The sequence below is a fragment of the Gastrolobium bilobum genome, unplaced genomic scaffold (genome assembly GCF_033153095.1).
Source record: "Gastrolobium bilobum isolate Gb01-03AN ecotype WA unplaced genomic scaffold, APGP_CSIRO_Gbil_v1 utg17830, whole genome shotgun sequence".
In the NCBI taxonomy this organism is placed as follows: Eukaryota; Viridiplantae; Streptophyta; class Magnoliopsida; order Fabales; family Fabaceae; genus Gastrolobium; species Gastrolobium bilobum.
Window position 1 is genome coordinate 171109 of NW_026897053.1, and position 20404 is coordinate 191512.

General features: G+C 31.5%; 2 protein-coding genes across 6 annotated transcripts; both read left to right on the forward strand.

The window, feature by feature from the left end:
- Positions 1–5433: 5433 nt before the first annotated feature.
- On the forward strand, positions 5434–10715 carry LOC133303748 (cysteine protease ATG4-like). Of its 2 annotated transcripts, none has more exons than XM_061503715.1 (9): positions 5434–5553; positions 6338–6901; positions 6991–7076; positions 7226–7276; positions 7453–7832; positions 8453–8591; positions 9885–9940; positions 10030–10100; positions 10192–10715. In XM_061503715.1, exons 2-9 carry the CDS (start codon positions 6433–6435, stop codon positions 10392–10394), a joined length of 1455 nt encoding a protein of 484 aa, XP_061359699.1. In that variant the 5' UTR covers positions 5434–5553; positions 6338–6432; the 3' UTR covers positions 10395–10715. The 2 variants fall into 2 exon arrangements, with proteins under 2 accessions (XP_061359699.1, XP_061359700.1); XM_061503716.1 differs by lacking the exon at positions 5434–5553 and having other exon boundaries at positions 6441–6553; positions 6646–6901.
- Positions 10716–12777: 2062 nt separating this feature from the next.
- LOC133303752 (2-dehydro-3-deoxyphosphooctonate aldolase) lies at positions 12778–20148 on the forward strand. 4 transcript variants are annotated; one of them, XM_061503723.1, is made up of 16 exons: positions 12778–12902; positions 13093–13163; positions 13280–13381; positions 13430–13431; positions 13703–13799; positions 14534–14599; positions 15241–15300; positions 15409–15483; positions 15606–15690; positions 16147–16205; positions 17428–17472; positions 18288–18386; positions 18664–18711; positions 18852–18899; positions 19246–19310; positions 19882–20148. In XM_061503723.1, exons 2-15 carry the CDS (start codon positions 13128–13130, stop codon positions 19300–19302), a joined length of 879 nt encoding a protein of 292 aa, XP_061359707.1. In that variant the 5' UTR covers positions 12778–12902; positions 13093–13127; the 3' UTR covers positions 19303–19310; positions 19882–20148. The 4 variants fall into 4 exon arrangements, with proteins under 4 accessions (XP_061359707.1, XP_061359704.1, XP_061359705.1 ...); XM_061503720.1 differs by lacking the exon at positions 13430–13431 and having other exon boundaries at positions 13280–13377; XM_061503721.1 differs by lacking the exon at positions 13430–13431 and having other exon boundaries at positions 12804–12895; positions 13280–13377.
- Positions 20149–20404: the final 256 nt, after the last annotated feature.

Genomic DNA, 20404 nt, shown 5'->3' on the forward strand with positions numbered 1-20404 from the left:
TTGTAAATATAACCTTCGTGATGTTTGTGACAAATTAATCCAACACGTGGAATGAACATTTTTCCAATAAATAAATTTATAAAATGGTCACTCATATATATATTATTTACTCACAATGTAGTATTTTGGATATTACATGTGTAAATTATTCAGTTAAAAGCATAATTTTCTAAATAATGTAGTTAATATAATTTGCCGGTAAATATATACTTCTCCATTGTTCATATGGTTTTAATAGATAATTTGCTTGTGAATATACTTCATATACTTGTATTCATCAATTAAGATAATTTATCTATCATGGATAGTGGATCACTTATGATTTTAATAATTATATATACCTATAAAATGGTCACATGCATACTTATCATCCATTAATACGAGTCTCTCCAACCTTCCTATGAAATATGACTTTTAGGAATTAAATCTATTATCCTATAAATAGTCTAATTTGGTCGTCACAGCCTATTAAATCAACAACCTTGGTTAAACAATTTATTTATATAATGCCAATGAATATACTTCTCAAGCATTTAGTAATGATTATATGTTTAAATGTTAAATATTAAGATGCTTTTGTTTATATATTTATAATTCATAAATAAATAATATTTTTTTCAGTCTCACATTTTATCTTTCAATGATAATAAACAAATGAAACAATGTTATTTAATAATATTTTGAGTTTTTTTTAAGTGTATTGCAAGTCTTAATACGTGATAATTTATAAAGAAGTAAATTTGATAAATGTGTAAATTTACCTCACCAAAAAAAAAAAAAGTGTAAATTTATAACTTTAAAATTATCACGAAGTCATAAACAACGGTTTTTTACCAAAAAAATGCAAATTTCAAAAAAAATTCCACATGTTTAGTTCGTTGACCAAACGTTTTATCGGACTAATGCAGGAAGACACGTTTCAGGTGGTTACGCATTTAGTCGCACAACTGACACATGCGCGTTTCTGACAAATCTGAACACGTCTGTACCAGGTATGTGTCTGAACACGTCTGTACCAGGTGTGTGTTTCTAACAAGTCTGACGAGCACAATATTAAGATGTGTCATATTCAGGTATGCATGTCGCGTCACAGTCAGAATTGCACATCTGGTACAGACGTGTTTAGACATGTACCTGGTACAAACGTGTTCAGATTTGTCAGAAACGCGCATGTGTCAGGTGCGCGATTAAACGCGTAACCACCTGAAACACGTCTTCTTGTATTAGTCCGGTAAGATATTTGGTCAACGACTAAACAGGTGGATTTTTTTAAAATTTGCTTTTTTTTGTCAAAATCCCATAAAGAACAAATAGTTAAATCTTCGATTTCATGTATGTAACAGATTATATAAATATTTGTTATTGCCTAGACTATTTTGAATTGCTTTGGATTTATGAAAATGAGATAATAGACAAATAAAGAAAGTGAAGATGAGAGATAAGAAAAATTAGAAAAAGAAGAGAAGATAAATATGAAAGATCATAAAATTGCATAAGAAGAGAAGATAAAAATAAGATATTAAAAATAAAAAAAGGGAAGACAAGTATAAGAAATAAAAAAATTAAACAAAATTTGAAGTGTTTGTCTTAGTTCCTTTTTGTCTAGTATTTATGAGTTCGTCTTTTTTATAGTTAATGTACATAAGTTATCTACATTGAGCCCAAAACGCAGTGGCGGAGCCGGCCCAAATATTTAGGTGGAGTCAAAAAATTTGACATATCAAATTATCAAAATATTTCTTGTAATCACAAATTTATCAGGAAAAAAAAATTATGAATTCTAACATAATTATCTAAATTATGTACTAAATAATGTCACATAATATTGAAAATTCAAATGAACAATTGTCGTTGATTATCAAAGCAAACATATAAAAATGCACTAACATTTTAGATAAATATTTAAAATATAAGAATTTCACTTTCCTCTCACAACATAATAAGTAATGAACCAAACATTATCCTAAGGATAAGAAAAACACAAATATAATAATTATATGTATAATAAGTTCTGTCCTTCCTCTCTCCTTTCATTATCTATATTCCTTAAATTTTCAATATCTCACGTTAGAGAACATCGCCCTTGTTTGCAATAACCATAAGCACGATGAAAAGTTCTCACATTTGAAAATTGGGTTTTTGACTATTTATTGTGTGTGCAATAACCCAAAACTTTGGTTTCATGATTTTTACTTTCAAGGGTTAAGCGTTTGTCCTTTTAAAGTTCACAAATTGTGTCCTTTTAATTTTTATAACATGGAAAGTTATTTTTTTTCTTTCCACGTCAGCTAAAGTGTTTGAGGAAATATAATTTTTTTTTCTCATATCATAATTATGTTTTATTGATAAGATATAATGTCAAAAATTAAAATAAAAGGATACAACTTTGTATCCTTTAAAAGGACAAACCTTTTTTCCTACTTTTGATTTAGTTGGACCCAAATTTTGAAATAAGTCAATTAATTATTTTTGTGATTAGGTTTAAAAGTTTTTTTTTTTAAATAATAGGAATAAGAATAAATAACATACCTGATTAGAATAAAGTATAAAAAAGCAAATATATTGGATAAAAAATACAAAAGGTAAAACACAAAAATAACCACACTATACATGTTCTTTATTATTTGTTTGCATTTAGATGGTTTGTTGTTACTTTGTATTGAGTATTTGATTTTTTATTTAGGTGGTGCTAAATTATAATTTTTATCTTAATTAATTATAATTAATTATATAATATATATAATAAGTTAAAAAAACTGGTTTGTGTGTGGCTACGCCACTACCAAAACGATGTCGTTTTAGGTGAAAAATCAAGGTATTTTTGTAATTATAAATTATTTTAGGGTTATAATAGTCTTTTTATTATAATTTTTTATTTTTCAGCCCAAAACGACGTATTCTTAGGAGTGAATGTAGGTAACTTTTCTATATTTACTGTAGAAATATTAAAGCCAGTATTTATACTATTTTAAAATGGGTAAAGCATTTCTCTAGTCAATAAGTTATCTCCGGTGAGTATAAAACAATGTCGTTTTATGGCGGATTTCAATGTGTTTTTATAATTATAATTTATTGCAATATTATATTAGTCTTTATCATTATAATTTATTAATCTTACAATCTCAAAACGATGTCATTTTGAGCTCACTAGAGATAACTTTATCTCTTTTAAAATTAAGTAAATATATAACTTTTGTATTGTGTTGTCCCTTAGTTTTTAGCAATAGCCAAACATACTAGGGAAAGTGTTATAAATATTTATTGAAAAAATGTTTAAAAGTTATTCCAGGAAACTATTATATTAACCCAATTCGATTATAAATAAACTTGTTTATGAGGAGGATTTTGTCATAGGAAAATATATGTATTATTAGGATTTTATTTTATTTATCTCATCATAACATTATAAATATTTTCCTTATGTATTTTATGAAAGGTATACCTTCGATGTTGATTAATTACATTATTCTTTGTATATTCTCTTCTATATCCTTTGAGTATTTTATACTTATTTTCGTAACACATTCAAACCAAATTTATAATAAATTATATAACACACCTTACGTAGTTTGAAGTATTTGACATCCACTCTGATGCCTATCTACAAGGATCAAAACATAAAAAACAGAATAGAATAAAGTCCTCCAATAATGAAAAGAAAAACAATTATAAACCGAAGTAGCCAGCCGTGGAAAGTGGATAATAACAAGGGTTGATAGTTTCAAGATAATTTTATTTTTTATATATGTATAAAAGTGTGTAAGGTCTATATTTTTTTTTCTCTTTGCTCTTTGTATGGGCTTATACGAGTCTGATGCACTTTTATATGTGTATACAAAAATAAAATTATCTCTTATAACATAAAAAATATTAAATCCTAATAACCAACTATATAAAGATAATCTTTCCATATAATTATATTTTCGAGATGAACTGTGAGTCAATTTTCTTCTCTTTTTTTTTTTGTTAAATTACATATATATTTCATTAGAGACAATTCTGTTTGAGTCGGGAACATCCACATCATGATTGGATTCATTCTTCCAAAGAGTATTTTTGTATTCACAAAAACTTGAGTTCAAGACATTACTTATGTAAAATTAAATATGTATCACTTAACCTAAACCAATTTGCTTGAGTTGAACTTTAAATGCATTATTTGTACACCGGATAAAAAAGATGGGTTTAAATCACTGTTGTGAAACCCGGCCTGACTCGGAACTCGACAAATCGATCATCGGACTGGTTCGGGTCAAACATTGAACCGGCCAAACCCGGACAACACTGGCCAAACCCGTTGACTCGGCGACCTGGTCGGGTCATTAATTTTTATAAAAAAAAAACCAAAAAACTAGAAAACCAAAATTGTTTCATCTTGTAGAAAAAAATATAAAACTCATTTTAATTTTTTTTGTTATTTTATTTGCTAGTATACTCTTCTACAATGATTTCAAATTTTAGCTTCCAATACTTAAGCAATTTGTGAAACAATAAATTAAGAAAACGTGACATATGTAATTTTAACGTAAACGAATTTGAAAAATATGAGTTCAATGTCATTGAAATGTATGCTTATGAGAATTATGAGTTGCAATTTAAATTAACATAGTAATAGTGTGCATTTTCATTTATTTGTGCATTATAAACTTATAAAAGTGTGATTTGATAATTTTTGAGCTTCTTCAGTGAACCTTGTTTAACTCATTTTAGATAAGGAGAATATAATTAAATTTATATATTCATATTTATATATTTATACATATCTGAGTCAACCAATCTAATCAGTAACTCATCGATCCAACCAGTGACCCAATAACATATTACCTCAACCGGGTCGGTTTAAATCACAATTTAAAAAATCTGGCTTATTATTGATTAGTTACAATCTCATTGGCGATAATTTTTTTGAAGCACTTTTTAAAACATTTTAAATATTCTATTAAAAAACCTAAGAATAATAACAATTATGCAAACATCAATTATACAAAGAATTATTCTTCCTAAAAATACCATTACTATCTATTTTTTTGGGATCTAATCACCAATTTAATGATAAAATATTTTCATAGAGGAAAGGGACAGAAGAATTTTCATTAAATAATGCCTTAATTCAACTGCAACTTTTTTTTTTAATGGTTTAGTAAAAATGTGTGAGTGATTTTCTTAATTAAATTTGTTACTTACCCTTAATTTTTATAATTTATTTTTTAAATGTTCTTTGTTTTACTTTTGAGAGTTTGTATAATTACACAAACATACCTAAGAGATTGAGAGAGAGAAAGAAAGAAGAGAGAAAAACAAGAGTCCGAAGCAAGTGTCATAGCTGAGTTCAGGATCGGAATTCTGTCGCCGTTCATCGTTATCTCAAGATTCTCGCTCAGCTTCGAACGTTTTCCTCGTACGCTACGATTCCCGCGGTTTAATTTACCTTTTTCTCCCACGATTCGTCGTTTTCTGGGTCTCTCTGCAAAATTCCATCGTCGTTGGATTATATATGCCTTGAAATTCTATTTGGGTCTCTCTGCGAAATTCCATTTCTGGGTTTTTTTTCGTGTTGGTTCTAAACGCTCATCTTTCATTTTTCTGCTTTGAAGCTCTGAGGAATTTTTTTTTTACCTATGTGCGATGAAATCGTTGATTCTTGGCATCGATTGCATGTCTGTGTAATGCGTATCTCTTATATTTAAGATGGTTCTGTAGATTTGGGGTACTTGACTTTGCATCCATTTTTTTTTTTTTTAAATATTGATTAGGGAATTAAAGAATTCATGGATATATGGGGTGCTTGATGGAGGATACTATAGGTTAATATTCAATTATTCATTGATAGGAATTCAAGTCTTTTTTTTTTTCTTGATGGGAAGAAAGTTTTGTTTTGAACTTCTACTACATATCCATGTTTTTTGTGCAAAATAATGGTAGTAAGATATATGTTACTCCATTAGTACCAGTGAGGGAACTAGTAGAATGCATGGGATCCCAATGGGGCAGCAGAATCCTACCTAGTAGAATGCATGGACTTCTTCTTTTTTATTTTTTATTTTTTGTGGTGGGGGGTCTTGTTGGGGAGGGATGACCATCAAGCTGGACTACTAGTCATAGGTGGGATTTGAACCAGTACATGTGCAGAATGTAGAGTCTTATTTTGGATCTTTTTAAACAGTGGTGTTGGCAGTTTCCCCATATTACATCATCCCCTGTGTGTATTTGTAGAAGTTGAAAATGCAGATTATGATTTTTTTAAGGGTAGCTGAAGAATGAGAAAAATTGCTTTTATCTTTGTACTCTTAGATTGTTAATGAATAACAATGAGCATGTGTTTTTGGATGCTTTTCAGGTCTTTGTTTCATTATTCACCTCTTTACTGGCAAATATTGGCACAAACTTAGTTTGCTTCTATGAGCCAAATCTTGTGTTTTCTGTGGCTTCATAATGGTATTGAAGAGTTTCTGTGAGAGGATTGTTGCTGCAAAATGTTCTTCTAAAAGCTCTACTGAGACTGTAGATAATACTCCTCAGGTGCCTGCTTGTTCGAAAGCAGGTTCTAGTGACAGTAAGTTTCCCAAGGCTACCTTATGGTCAAGCTTCTTTACATCTGGTTTTCCATTCGTTGAAACATATAGTGAATCATCGGCTTCTGAAAAGAAAGCAGTTCATTCTCGAAATAGCGGGTGGGCAGCTGCTCTGAGGAAAGTTGTTACTGGTGGCTCAATGAGGAGAGTTCATGAGCGTATACTAGGGTCAAGCAGGACTGACATTTCGAGCTCTGATGGTGATATATGGTTTCTAGGCATCTGCCATAAAGTTTCACAGCAAGATTCTACTGGAGTAGATACTAGTAATGTGTTTGCAGCATTTGAGCAAGATTTTTCCTCAAAAATCCTAATAACGTATAGGAAAGGTTTGTTGAATTTATACTACCTTTTTTGGGATATATTCATATGATAGATATTAGACTACAATTTTTTTAATATATGCTCTTATCTGTAGGCTTTGATGCTATTGGAGATTCAAAGTATACTAGTGATGTTAATTGGGGTTGTATGCTTCGAAGCAGTCAGATGCTTGTTGCTCAGGTATTATGCCTTCTATTTAATGAATGCTTTTCAAAATGGTATTGTCACACCATACCTTCTAATAATATTTTTCATTTTTTTGGCCGTGCTTTCTTCTCTTTTTGTTTTCTTTCAAAATAAGGCTGCTAATGTGGCTTCCTCATGTACAGGCATTACTTTTTCATAAATTAGGTAGATCGTGGAGAAAAACTGTTGATGAGGTCAGGTGATTGATATGCAATCTGTTGTTTCAGTAATTAGACTGTTGCTCTTTTTTCTCTACCATTGTTTTTGTTGTTCTGTTTTTCTTTTTATCTAAACATGTTTATATGTTTTGATTTGTCTTGAGATATAATGCCATTATGTTGACTCATTGTTGTATTCTAATGATTTACAGCCACTGGATAAAGAATATATTGACATCTTGCAACTTTTTGGTGATTCGGAGGCTTCTGCTTTTTCTATCCACAATCTTCTTCAAGCTGGGAAAGATTATGGCCTTGCTGTTGGGTCATGGGTGGGACCATATGCAATGTGCCGCACATGGGAAGTTCTAGCCCGTAACCTGAGGGAGACAAATGACCTTGGAAAACAGCCACTTCCAATGGCTATCTATGTTGTTTCTGGAGATGAAGATGGGGAGCGTGGTGGAGCACCAGTTGTCTGCATTGAAGATGCCTCCAATCGCTGTTCTGAGTTTTCAAGGGGCCTAGCTGCTTGGACACCTCTACTTTTATTGGTTCCCTTGGTACTTGGACTTGATAAAGTCAATCCGAGGTGTGTTATATTTTCAAGGTTCTTTGGTGCTATATAATTGACCCACACTTGAGCCTAATAGTATTATTATGTTTATTAAATAGAAATGTTCCCTGCCTATTTGGATTCTTTTATATATAAATAACAGAAGTGGCATTCCGTAAAGAAATTTCCTTTATCTTAATTCTTAAATAAAATAAGCCAATAAAAGACATAGAACTTGACATAACATTTTACTATAGAGTGTATGTTGAAATTGTCCAAAGCGACAACAGTTCCTTCCACCTTTTTGTTATATTTTCAGTTACACTTGTTATGGACGTTGAATCACACAGATAGAGACTCCCCAACCAGGTTAACCTTGTATTTTGTAGATATACCTCATCAACCTTGCAGAAAAACAACTGATGGGTTCAAACTCTAGGCATATCTTCGTAGTGATGTAACATGATAATTGGTTTCTCTGTCTTTGTCTAATGAGTTTGTACTTCGTGGAGATAATAATTCAGTGTAGTAGGTGCATATATAGTCTCATATTCATTGGTAATTGGCATATGATGTTTTTGAAATATAATTTGAAAGTTGTTCAGTTTTCACAGTAGCTCAATCACTGATTAGTTGCATCTATAATCTGTTATCAGGTATATTCCATTATTGCAGTCAACTTTTAAATTTTCCCAGAGCCTTGGCATATTAGGTGGCAAACCAGGTGCTTCAACATACATTATCGGTGTTCAGAATGAAAAGGCATTCTACCTTGATCCACATGATGTTCAGCCGGTATGGCAGTATCAACAAAACTATTATTACTTACTCACCTTATTATATACTACTAAGATTGTGAAACTTGTTGTCATATGGTTATATAATAATTAACTTATCAAAGTTATAATTTATAGAATGGTGTGCTCCATTTTGATTTCATGGTTTATCACTAGTCTCCATCTGGTGTACGAAGTTGCCCTTTCTAAGGAAACAGAAAAGTTTAAAAGAATAACCAAGAAACTACTCTGGTTTTGTTCTCAACAAATGCATGTGATTCAAGCATGATTTGGTAAAATGAAATAACAATGTTTGCAAAGATTGTATTGATGAAATCAAGACAAATATCTGTTCAGATTCATTTATGATTGCTTTGCTGATAATAATAGTAAAGTAGTAGTGGTTCTTTGTACTTTGAAGCTTTTTGCATAGAATCAATCAGCTATGATAAATCAGAAAATGTAAAGAACATCTTAGGTATTTCTCATTACAAATGAAGCTGGATCAGCATTTGCTTCCTTCACGTGACCTTTTACAATAATCTTACTTTTTGGCTTTGTTGGTGGGTAAAGCACAATGATTGAGGAATTGAATGATTTCCATTGATCACTTGTGCTTGTTATGAACTGAAGTATCAAGAGTTCATACGGTTCAGGCAAGAATTGTAATTTTCTTGCTTCTAAGCTGAAGAACATGTTTAGGGTAATTCATGTCACTTGGGTTCGATCTGATTTTGAAAAGATGTTGCAACAGATTCAGATTGATTTATTTTTTTGGAACCTAGGGCCATGAGTCTTTTCAATACTTTGAGTTGCAAGTTACTACTCATGTTAATCTGGTTTTATATTTTTTAAACTTTTACCATTTACCAGTATTTCTTCAAGAGATCTTCCACCCTTGTCCTTTGAATGTACTTACTTGATTGATTGTTGTGACTCAAATCATAGGGATGTTTTATACTCAGACTTTCAAGCCAAGATGTTCCGGTGCTTTTAACAGTTGGGATAAATATACTTTTATGTCTCTTATGTTATGATTTATGCTTTTCTTTTTTAAGTAATAATTAATATTTTGTATCAATTAAGTTATTTTAAAATATTGTTACGACTATATTTAGTATTCTTCTCATTTTACGTATGGTTAAGTTGTTTTGTCAATTCCTAATTTAAAATTATTACGTTTGAGCATTATACATCTTTATATGATATATTTTAACCTATCTTTCATTGTGTCTCTCGGTACGATCTATTATTCACAATTTGAAAATTAGCTTGGTGATTTGAACTGGGATTTTATAACCTTGGTTTTCAGGTTGTTAATATCAATGGGGACAATCAAGAGCCAAATACTTCATCTTACCATTGCAAGTAAACTTTTTACTAGTATTGATTTTCTTTTATATTGTTAAATACAACTCGTTAATTCTTGTTTGTCTAATTTATAAAGCTCTTTCCAGTGTTATCAGGCACATACCCCTAGATTCAATTGACCCATCTTTGGCTATTGGATTTTACTGCCGAGACAAAGGTTTGTTGATTACTTTCATGAGTTCAATAATTGTGGCTAATATATAAGCTTTCTTGTTGACCCTCATCACCTTGTTAATGGTGGCTGCCAGATGATTTTGATGATTTCTGTTCCCGGGCTTCTAAGCTGGCAGAAGAGTCCAATGGTGCACCATTGTTCACTGTAGCTCAGTCTCGAAGATTCTCAATGCAAGTTACCGGTAATGATGCCTCAGCTGACAACAGTGGATTCCAAGATGATGTGGACCTTGTCAATGATGCAGGAACCCATGAGGATGACTGGCAACTCTTATAATTGCAAGACATTGACATGAATTTTAAAGTAGTCTCTCAAAAATTTGTTGCTTGATTCTCTCATGAGGCTAATTGCCACTGCTGGGTTTGGTTGATACCTGGCCTTGGACGGGACTCCCTCTCTTCAAACGTTGTTTAATAGGGCTTGCTGAAAGTAATTTAAACTCATTTTGATTCATTGGCTTAAATTATTTGCTCATTTGTTCATATAGCTAACCAGGTATTTGTTGTACATTACACGGCTAGTTCGTTCATATTTGTTGCGTGTACCCTTTTATTGGCTACAAACTTGTAGTGGATAACACTTTGGGACTATCAAATAAATGGTAGAAAGTAGTTCATATATTGAGATGGGAATGTTTTCTTAAGATAGAAGATAGTATAAACGAAACACTTGAGTCATTTAAGTATGCGTAAGAATTTTATTACATGCAATGCTACGTCATGTGAATGACATGTCGATACTGCTATTGTTTTATTGTGTTGTGCTATAGAGACCACTTTCGTGACTGATTTCAGTATATAACCATGATTGAATGAGATTGGAATGAGGATACAGTCAGAGATAAACTACATTACAGAATTTTAATGTTAACAAAGGCTACTGGGTCAGTAAAGTAACTAGTAGAGATTGGACATCCAAATGAACCTTTCAATGACATAAATTGATATCGGATTTGTTTTGGGTACAAAATGTCATGGATTTAAATCCTGTCATCCTTAATTACTACTCATGCTATGAGTAGTAACAGTATATAGATTAACGAAGGATATTTTAGAAATTTTAATTTGTTTCTTATTGTAAGAATTTTATAAAAACACTCTTCGTTCAATTCTCCAACACCCAAAACGATATAGTTTTGAAGTTAATAGATTAGAGATAATTTTATCCTTGGAATGTAACATAGAAATGATAAATCCTAAGAATTGTCTTGTATTTTGTTGCCCTTTTGGAATGTATCCTTGGGATTGTTTCAATGTTTTTTTGTTCTTAATCAATTAGTATGTTTCTAATCAATACAAAGCACCTACATATCTTTGGCCAACAAGAAAAAGAAATAAAAAGATATCACTAAAGATTTTATTACCATAGGAATGTCTGATTATTGTGCAATAAAAAAGATTTGTCACATTGAATATTCGTTATATTTAAATTTTTTAATAATATGATGACATATTATTATATGATAATATAAGAAATAAATTAAAATTAAACCTAAAAAATCTTGAAAAAATAAATCTAATAAACTACAAAAATCTAAAATTAATCCAGCTTTTAAACAATACAAATTTTGTAGCATATTAATAAATGTAGCGATAAAATCAATTTTTTTTTGGTAGTCAGCCATAAAAGCATTTTTATACATAAGTATATGCGGATAAAATAGTTCTATTTAGTTAATGGATTTTATAAGAGTTATGTTGTAGAAAAAGTGATTGTGTAATGTTATAGAGATTCGTTTTGCGTGTTTTTTTATTTTTTTTTATTTTTTTGCTTTAGAAAGTGTGGCCCCACAAAATGTTGTGTGTGTAGAAAAATTGTTGGTGTCATGTGACATGATAGAAGTAAATCCCTTAGTTAATTAGTATTGAAGTATTTTGCATCTAAGGCTTGCTTTGATTTTGAATACTCCTATATAATGCTACAATTATTTTTTGGAAAATAGTTATCTTATTTCACATAAGATAATTGTCTTATATTGTATATTCATGGAATCTTGTGTCCATTTTTTTTTAAATTGAGGGCCCACAACTTTATTTCACTCACATAAGATAACTATCTTATGTCACATAAGATTATTAACTCCCTTATTTTTTAGATAAATATAGTCACAAGTTTAATATATTTTTGGTTTTTTTTATAAATATACTAAATTTTAGTTTTAAATTATTTAAAATTTGAGTTTTAATTTATATTTTCAAAAAAAGTAACATTTTTTGTCTCTGTTATTATCATATGGTGATTAAATGTGTACATGCTATTTTACCGTGAATTGAGATCCATTTACTATGCTAGTGCTTAACCGAGAAAAAGTTATTTTAACAAATCTCAAAATGATATGGTTTTGGGAATTTTTTTTTAAAAAATAGAGCATTTTAAAAAAAAAATTTCTCCTTGTATTATAAATTTTATTAAAATATCCTATATCTCACCTTTTTATAATTTTAGTAAAGGAATATATACTCCCTTCGTCACACTTTAGAGTTAAAATATTTATTTGATTAATTTTCACCTAGTAGAAACCATTTGTTCTAGACACATGTTTCAAAATATAATTATAATTTATAACCAACCCTGCACCTTTAACTTCTTATTTTATTTTTCACAAATAATAATATTATTTAGTATGATTTTTTCTTTTTCATTTTCCTTTTCACAGTAAGGGCCATCGATGGTTGTGGCTGAATAGTTGAAAGTTGTAACTAGCGAGTTTCCGAAAAGTACTTAGCTATTATCTTTCGTCTGCAATCCTGGTTCTATCGTTATTATTAAGGTACAAGGTACAAGGTACGCACCTCCATAAACCATTCATTCTTTTCTTTAACAGATCTCACTTTCACTGTTGTGAAAAAAAATGACTCGAACTTTCTCAGCTCATTGTTGTGCATTGTAGTCTAATACAGCACATGTCTTACTGAATCACTGCACATTGGCTTCAAAATTCTCTTACTTTTTCCTCTGCGCTTCTTCTTTGTAGCTTCATTTTCCTTGTTTTCGTGCGTTTTGTGAAAAATGGATCCACCGGGAATTCTGTATAGCAAGCTCAAGGTTCGTAATTTCTCTCGGATTATGAGTTTCTAGACTATGAATATTCGTGGGTCATGGTTAAAATGCTTTTTTATCGTTCTCCCTCTGATGGGTTGTGTTTCTATGAATCTCATCAGGCTGCAGACCCGTTCTTCCTGCTAGCGGGTCCAAATGTGATTGAATCAGAGGAGCACATTATGCGGATGGCTAAGCACATAAAGAGTATTTCATCTAAGTATGTTATCTCTATTCAAGTCTAATGCTTCTTTTATTAATGGGAAATGAAGGTGTGATTTAATGGCAATCCATTAGTGGGCAGGGTGGTTGTGATTGTTGATTTGAAGTTAAGGATCTAATTTTGATCCACTATCTGTGAAAAAGTGTTTCTACACTAGCATCACACAAAAAGCATGGCTATGGTAACAATTACTTGAAAAGTAAAACTCTTTTACACTGAGGATCAAAGTTAAACTTGTACAGTAAAATGGTCAGTAGACATGATATTTGGTTTTATATTTGTTGATGTCTAACATGATCTTGAGTATGCATGTATCTTTCAGAGTTGGAATACCATTGGTTTTCAAGTCAAGCTTTGACAAAGCTAACCGAACATCGTCAAAATCATTCCGTGGCCCGGGGATGGTTGAGGGACTGAAGGTTCATATTTATACTTCTTTGTTGTCATGAAATCACTTTGTGGTTTGTATCTTGAGGATTCTAGTTGTTATAATTGTCTGATAACATGTGATTATACTTGTTCTGTATAAAGTTTTCAGGACTTTTGTTATATACGTGTAATATAAAATTTTCTATTAGAATTGGAAACGGATTGAGCCTAGCTCAACCACAAATGCCAAATTGAGGGGGGAAGGATTTTAGTTATTATAACTTTTAAGGGGTCCTTTGGCCATATAGCATATACCCAGCCAATGTGGCATCTTGACATTGTCCTTGATAATTTTTTTGGCTCCATCCATCTCTATAGATTTGGATTAGATGTTGTCATAGGTAGCATCTGTACAGCTTATGGCAGGACCTTTGATAAATCTCATCTAGGTCCCTTGTAGGGGTTTGCAAGGCTATGCATTTGGAATGCTTCTATGGGTCAGATGTCACGTCTTGCAGTCTTACATTTTTTCTCTAGCCAAAGGATAACACTAGTAAAATTTCAAGTCATCTTTGTAGTATGTGGGAATTACGGCAGAAGTCTTACATAGGAAGGAATTATGACCTTTAATAGCCGTTAGCACAACTGTTGGTACGGTAACATACATTTAGTATGTTTGTTTAATGTTAAACTACATCTAAATTGCAGAATTTTGTACTGGATAAAGCTATTTTGTCTTAGTTGAATGTTTTTCCTTCTTTAAATTTTACTGTTTTATTGTCAGATACTTGAGAAGGTTAAAATAGCCTATGACATCCCTATAGTGACCGACGTGCATGAGACCATCCAGGTAAAATATTTTTAACTTTCCTTAGTGTAAGCTAATTGGTTTTTTATTTGTTTTTGTTTGTTTGATTGTGTTATATAGAATTCATATTTCATAGCCTTGTTGCCTTGGTCAAGGTTCTTATGCAGTAGTAACATTATTAGGCATACCAACTAGACTAATTTGGTCTTGATTATATGTTGTTCTGAAGGGACATTATTACATGTCTCTCAGTGCTAAAGGACGAAAATAACACAAGGTTTTCTTTAAGTGATGCTCAGACAAACGGAACTGCTACTTAGATAAAATTAAAATCATGAGATAGTTTATATCTAGATTAAATTCTTATATGTTCTTTCCTCGAATGTATGTGGGTAGATGACAAAAGCAATCAGTCTATGTAGGAAGAGTAAATAGAAAGACATTTTGCTCGGATCATTCATTGGTTTGAAACTATATCTACATAATATTTTCCTTAGCAATTGATTTTTACCCATCTAAATTTGACAATCAGAATGGTTAGCACCTTTTTTATTGATAACTACATAATATTTAAATAATTGAGCTGATTCTTCCAACATATACTTGCAAGTGGAGTGTGGTGATGACATTTCAGGTTCTGCCTCCTGATCTGCCTTTGACACATTTATCTTTTCTTTTGCCAGTGTGAACCAGTTGGCAGAGTTGCAGATATCATTCAGATTCCAGCATTCTTGTGTCGCCAAGTAAATATTTATTACATTGAATTTCAATATCCATTGTAATTGGCTAGCTATTAAATTTAATGGTTGTGCCAACATCAATTGTTTCAATTATTTTGCCTCTAATGGCAGACAGATCTTCTAGTTGCAGCAGCCAAAACTGGGAGAATTGTCAACATCAAGAAGGGCCAGTTCTGTGCTCCTTCTGTGAGTACACTATCCAATTTTATGAGATACAATTTTAAAGTTAACAATAAATTAAGCTTCAGAATGAACGATCCCTGTTTTTTTAGGAATATTCATATGTTTCATAATTTTCACTTATACAGGTCATGGCAAATTCAGCTGAAAAGGTTCGGTTGGCTGGAAATCCTAATGTGATGGTTTGTGAGAGAGGAACTATGTTTGGCTACAGTGAGTAAATAACATCTATTTTGAGGTTTTCTGTATGTTTTTAATGATGTTATTCTCGCAAGAACCATCCAATGTCAATAATTGCTGTTTGTGGAGTTCCTGGAATTACAATTTTTTCGTTGTACTTCTATTTCTAAAGCACTTTGCACTTTGCAGTATTGCAAGATTTGATTTAACAAAGAAAAAGCATATCAAGTGATGCTAGCTATTTCTATGTGCCCACCTGTTGCATTTTCATTGTTAGTCTTGTGTTTTTTTCAGTTATCTAATTTAAAGTTGAAATCTCAATTTTATTTTAATAATTTATTGCCCACCCTCGTGGCCTATCCTTTAGTTCGAACTTTTAATGTGTATTTGAGTTTTAACTTTGCCTCAAAAAGTGAGCATTGATTCAATGCCCTTTGCCTTTTTGTTTTCATAACCTAGAGTTGATTAAATTCCTTTCCTTTTCTATAGATGATTTGATTGTTGATCCACGTAACCTGGAGTGGATGAGAGAAGCCAATTGTCCTGTTGTAAGTAAATATTTCTTTTATAGTATGCTTCTCATTAAGATAAACTATTTGAATCTTTGTATCCTTTCTTATTGAATGAAAGGATAAATTGAAGAAGGTATTTTCTTCCTGCACCCTTCCTTGATAGCGTTGTCTGCTAACCATTTATTTGATGAAAGTATAACAGTTGATTAAATGGGATGAATCCCTGTGAACGCAATCCCCTGATAGACTCCTTTTAATTTTGTAAAAGTTGCTTTAATTGCTAACTTTATGGAGGCATTATCTCTCAAAAGCTCAAATTTCTCCCTTCTCTGTAACTTAGGAGATGGCTGATTCCGTAGTCCCTAAAATGTTTTTCTTGACCTGGATTTATTACCTAAGTGTTTTGATAGATATCAACCAACACAGGGAAAGATTGAACAGAACTAAAGGAAGTTTGATATTGATATAGAAACGTGTAAACAATACAATATTACAAAATAATATTTGACAACAGTAACAGTGATGGAAACTTAAGGAAAATGCAAGAAGGAAACTGAAAGGTTAAATATTTCTAGAGCAGTTCGAGAGCCGCTCTGGAGGTCTCTTCCACTCTGGTTTCCCAGCCCAAGATAGTCCTAATTTCCAGCCGAACCTCTCACATGCCACTTTCACTATTTGACCAATTCCTCTTTCCAACTCAGCCAACTCAACAGAGAGTATTCTAGAATATTCTACCCACATGCTGAGTCATCTTCGGGAGCTAATCTTCTACAGCACTTTCTATATTACCTCTTCAGAGGAGTCTTATCATGTTTATGTACAGATGTTCTCATCAATGGTATTTTATAATATCCATAGAAGGCTAGAACAAGAGCATTTCACTTCGAATTTGATATACAAAGAATGGATTCTTGTGTGGTTCAGAGGACCTATTTAATTTTTTTTTATCTTTTAGAGTTTTAGTTTAAAAATTTATAACATTTTCTATTCTTGTGATCCCAAATTAATATAGTAGTTTTTTAACCAATTATTAATCAATTAAGAAGTAAGCCAGAGTGCATGCATTTATTTGCCTATTGGTAAGAATGGGATTGAACTTCATTCTTTCCCATGCCCTTACTACAGAGAAGAGAACTATCTTATAAGCGGCTTTTTTGGCATCAATCTAAATTTTCTCATGGTGAAGGTTCTTTTCACTATATTGTATGCCATTTATTTTCTAGAAAACTAAATTATTTGATTATGGTTTTTGCCTCAGGTAGCTGACATAACTCACTCACTACAACAGCCTGCTGGAAAGAAGGTGTTTAGTATTGTTAATTCCCATATTTGCTTGATACTAACATGGTTTTGCAACCTTTTGTGTTCTGAGCTGTATATTTCATGTGACATTATTTTAGCCTGTGACGCTTTTGAAAATCACAAAAGAGAGGAATAAACATCTATTACTGGAGTGTCGGTGCTGAGTGCTGACAATATCTGTTAAAACATTTGGATTCTTAGTGTTTTATGAGTTATTATGTTAGTTTTTATTGGTGGACTTGTCGTAGATATGCTACACTAGAACATTACCTAGATTATTAGTATAAGTAGGATTGTTAGTGGTTTGCTTTAAAATACGTTGCGTCAATCTGATATCAACCATTGACAGTTCTTTTTCTCCCTTTATTTTTCACATCTTTTCCCCTTAATTTCAACAATTACATTTTTAGATTTGTATTGGGCATGTCATAGTGTGTGATACATCAAAGGCAATAATGTCACTTGTTTAATTTCACTGGGAGAATTACAGATCATAGTTTTCTTTTCAGATTCGTGATGTCAAAAGTTCCTGTCTGCCTTCTATGCTTTGCTTGTTCATGAAAATCGTTTAGAATCTTTGAGTATTGTATTTTTCTAGTGTGTATGTTGTGTAAACCTGCTTCTATGCTCTGGTCCTATGATATCATTTTGATGGTTTTTTCTCTGTACTTTGGTGTTTCACATGACCTTTAAGTATATTACTTTGAACGCAATGATCAGATCTGACATCTATAATTCCAGCTTTTAAATAACTTTCTCAAAGTACCTTTTCAAATCTTACTCCTGGTGGGGTTAAAATTATGCTTTCATGTGTAGTTGGATGGGGGAGGTGTAGCAAGTGGAGGTCTTCGAGAACTAATACCTTGCATTGCAAGGACAGCAGTTGCTGTCGGAGTGGATGGGATCTTCATGGAGGTAAAGGGAATGGCTGATACCTGTTATAACTTTTTAGTATTATTATAAAAGAAAATATCGTATTTTTCGTTTGGGTTCATCTGCCACAAACCTCAACTAGTTTGGGATTAAAGTGATGTTGTTGATAATGTTGATTATAAAAGAAAGTAGTTTGGGGTAAAATTTCAGGTATATATTTACCATACTTGTGATTCCTAGATCTGCTATTCTTAAAGACTATCTTTATCTATTTAGTTTGTCTACCAGTGAGCTTCTAAAAGTTTTCTCGGGTTTTCAGGTGCATGATGATCCACTCAGTGCACCCGTTGATGGTCCGACACAGTGGGTGAGTTGTTGATTATCATAGTTATTCAGATTTATAAACATTATTTCCTCAATGTTTGTTTTCCTTTGGATGCTCCATACATATATTTTTTGTCAAATAGCTCATTTAATGAACTATATACAAAATCACCTTATTGACAGCCTCTGCACCACTTGGAGGAGCTACTTGAAGAGCTTGTAGCTATTTCTGTAAGTTGTTGCTTGAAATTTATGATTGTAAGTTGCATAATATAATCTTTATATAGGCTAACTGAACTAGTCTTGACAACCCTAGGGCCTAAGATATATTAAGTTTGCTTATTATAAATAGAAATCTTAATTTATCGTTGAATATATTCTCCAACATTGATTAGCTATAACTGTGGTATCTCTCATATGGGCTGAGAAGGGAGAATTCAGAGAGTATATGGTACACATATATTGAAAGTGACAGTGCATTTACTTTTCTGCTGAAAAATAGAAAACTTGAATGTTGTGTTTTACTTTGTAGTTTTGAACCTATACATTTGATTAACTCCAGCTTGATGTATTGTAGAGGGTAAGCAAAGGGAAGCAACGATTCAACATTGATCTCACACCATTTCGTGAATAAAAAGAAGGGTAAGAAATGCTTCGTTTAATCACTTTATATTTATGTATGTTTTGTTTCTCCAGCAAGTTAAGAATCCTTTTTCTTTGTTGATAATTGACTGAAATTATATAACCAGTATACTATAAATAAGTATCTCATAGTCTTAAATCTTATTGTGAAAGCATGTTCTTAAAAACGTCAAAAGGATGTAAAAAGCTAAGATTTTACATATTACATGAAAATATCTCTTGCAAGAACTTGTAAATGATATACATCCATTGAAGTCAATCATTTACGATCTTGCTTACATATTGCTTAAAAAGTCATATAAATAATCCTTAAACTTCAATTAAACATTGACCAATCACAAAGTTATAAATAAACTTCATGCAAGCATCTAAGCAAGGTTTAAATAATCAAGGACTTCTAGTGCAAGACATGTCCAGGAATGCAATAAATTAATTGATAAATTCAGAACTAGTTAAAATAACCACATTACTGACTTTTATCCAATTGTGATTTGAGTGTAATCAGAAGAGCTTTATCTATTTTTAAGGATGAATGGATACACGTTTCATTTAATATAAATTTTGCTTGCAGGTGATGGTTTTCAGTTTATTCTGGATATAATTTCCTAAGCATTGGTCTTCTAAGATTGTTCAAGGTTGAGTGCACAACTGTCTTCATTTCCTAGCACAAGTTCAAGTGCCTTTATAAGGATGGTTTATCCTAAAGACATTTTTCAATGATGCATGTTTGTTTCTCCATAGAAGTAACACTACCAACCGATGTTTGTCACAGATCCTGTGTAGCCTTAATCATGTCGGTTACTAAAGTTGAGGCAATTGATTAAATATCAAACTATAGGTAGTTTATTAATTAAATTATTTTAGTGTTTGATTAATGAATATACGGACTAAAATGAAAATCTTCTTTATAAGCCAACTTTTTTTTTCATTTCTCCCAAATACTTTTCTAAAACATTTTCAAGCCATTTTCAGTCCAAAACATATGTTAAAGTAAAATGGGCCTCTAGTGTTCAAAATCTTGGTCATGTTTAAGGTAATTATAGCAACTGAACATGGTGTTTTGGTTATGGTTTGGCATCTTTGAGTTAGTTAGA

What these genes read in the sequence shown, in the direction of transcription:
- LOC133303748 (XM_061503715.1), top strand. Translation starts at nt 6,433, where the DNA reads ATGGTATTGAAGAGTTTCTGTGAGAGGATTGTTGCTGCAAAATGTTCT. An exon ending in CTTGATAAAGTCAATCCGAG is followed by an intron (nt 7,833 to 8,452) that starts GTGTGTTATATT and finishes ATCTGTTATCAG; the next exon opens with GTATATTCCATTATTGCAGT. An exon ending in ATCCACATGATGTTCAGCCG is followed by an intron (nt 8,592 to 9,884) that starts GTATGGCAGTAT and finishes CTTGGTTTTCAG; the next exon opens with GTTGTTAATATCAATGGGGA.
- LOC133303752 (XM_061503723.1), top strand. Translation starts at nt 13,128, where the DNA reads ATGGATCCACCGGGAATTCTGTATAGCAAGCTCAAG. An exon ending in TTCTGTATAGCAAGCTCAAG is followed by an intron (nt 13,164 to 13,279) that starts GTTCGTAATTTC and finishes GAATCTCATCAG; the next exon opens with GCTGCAGACCCGTTCTTCCT. An exon ending in CAGCATTCTTGTGTCGCCAA is followed by an intron (nt 15,301 to 15,408) that starts GTAAATATTTAT and finishes CTCTAATGGCAG; the next exon opens with ACAGATCTTCTAGTTGCAGC.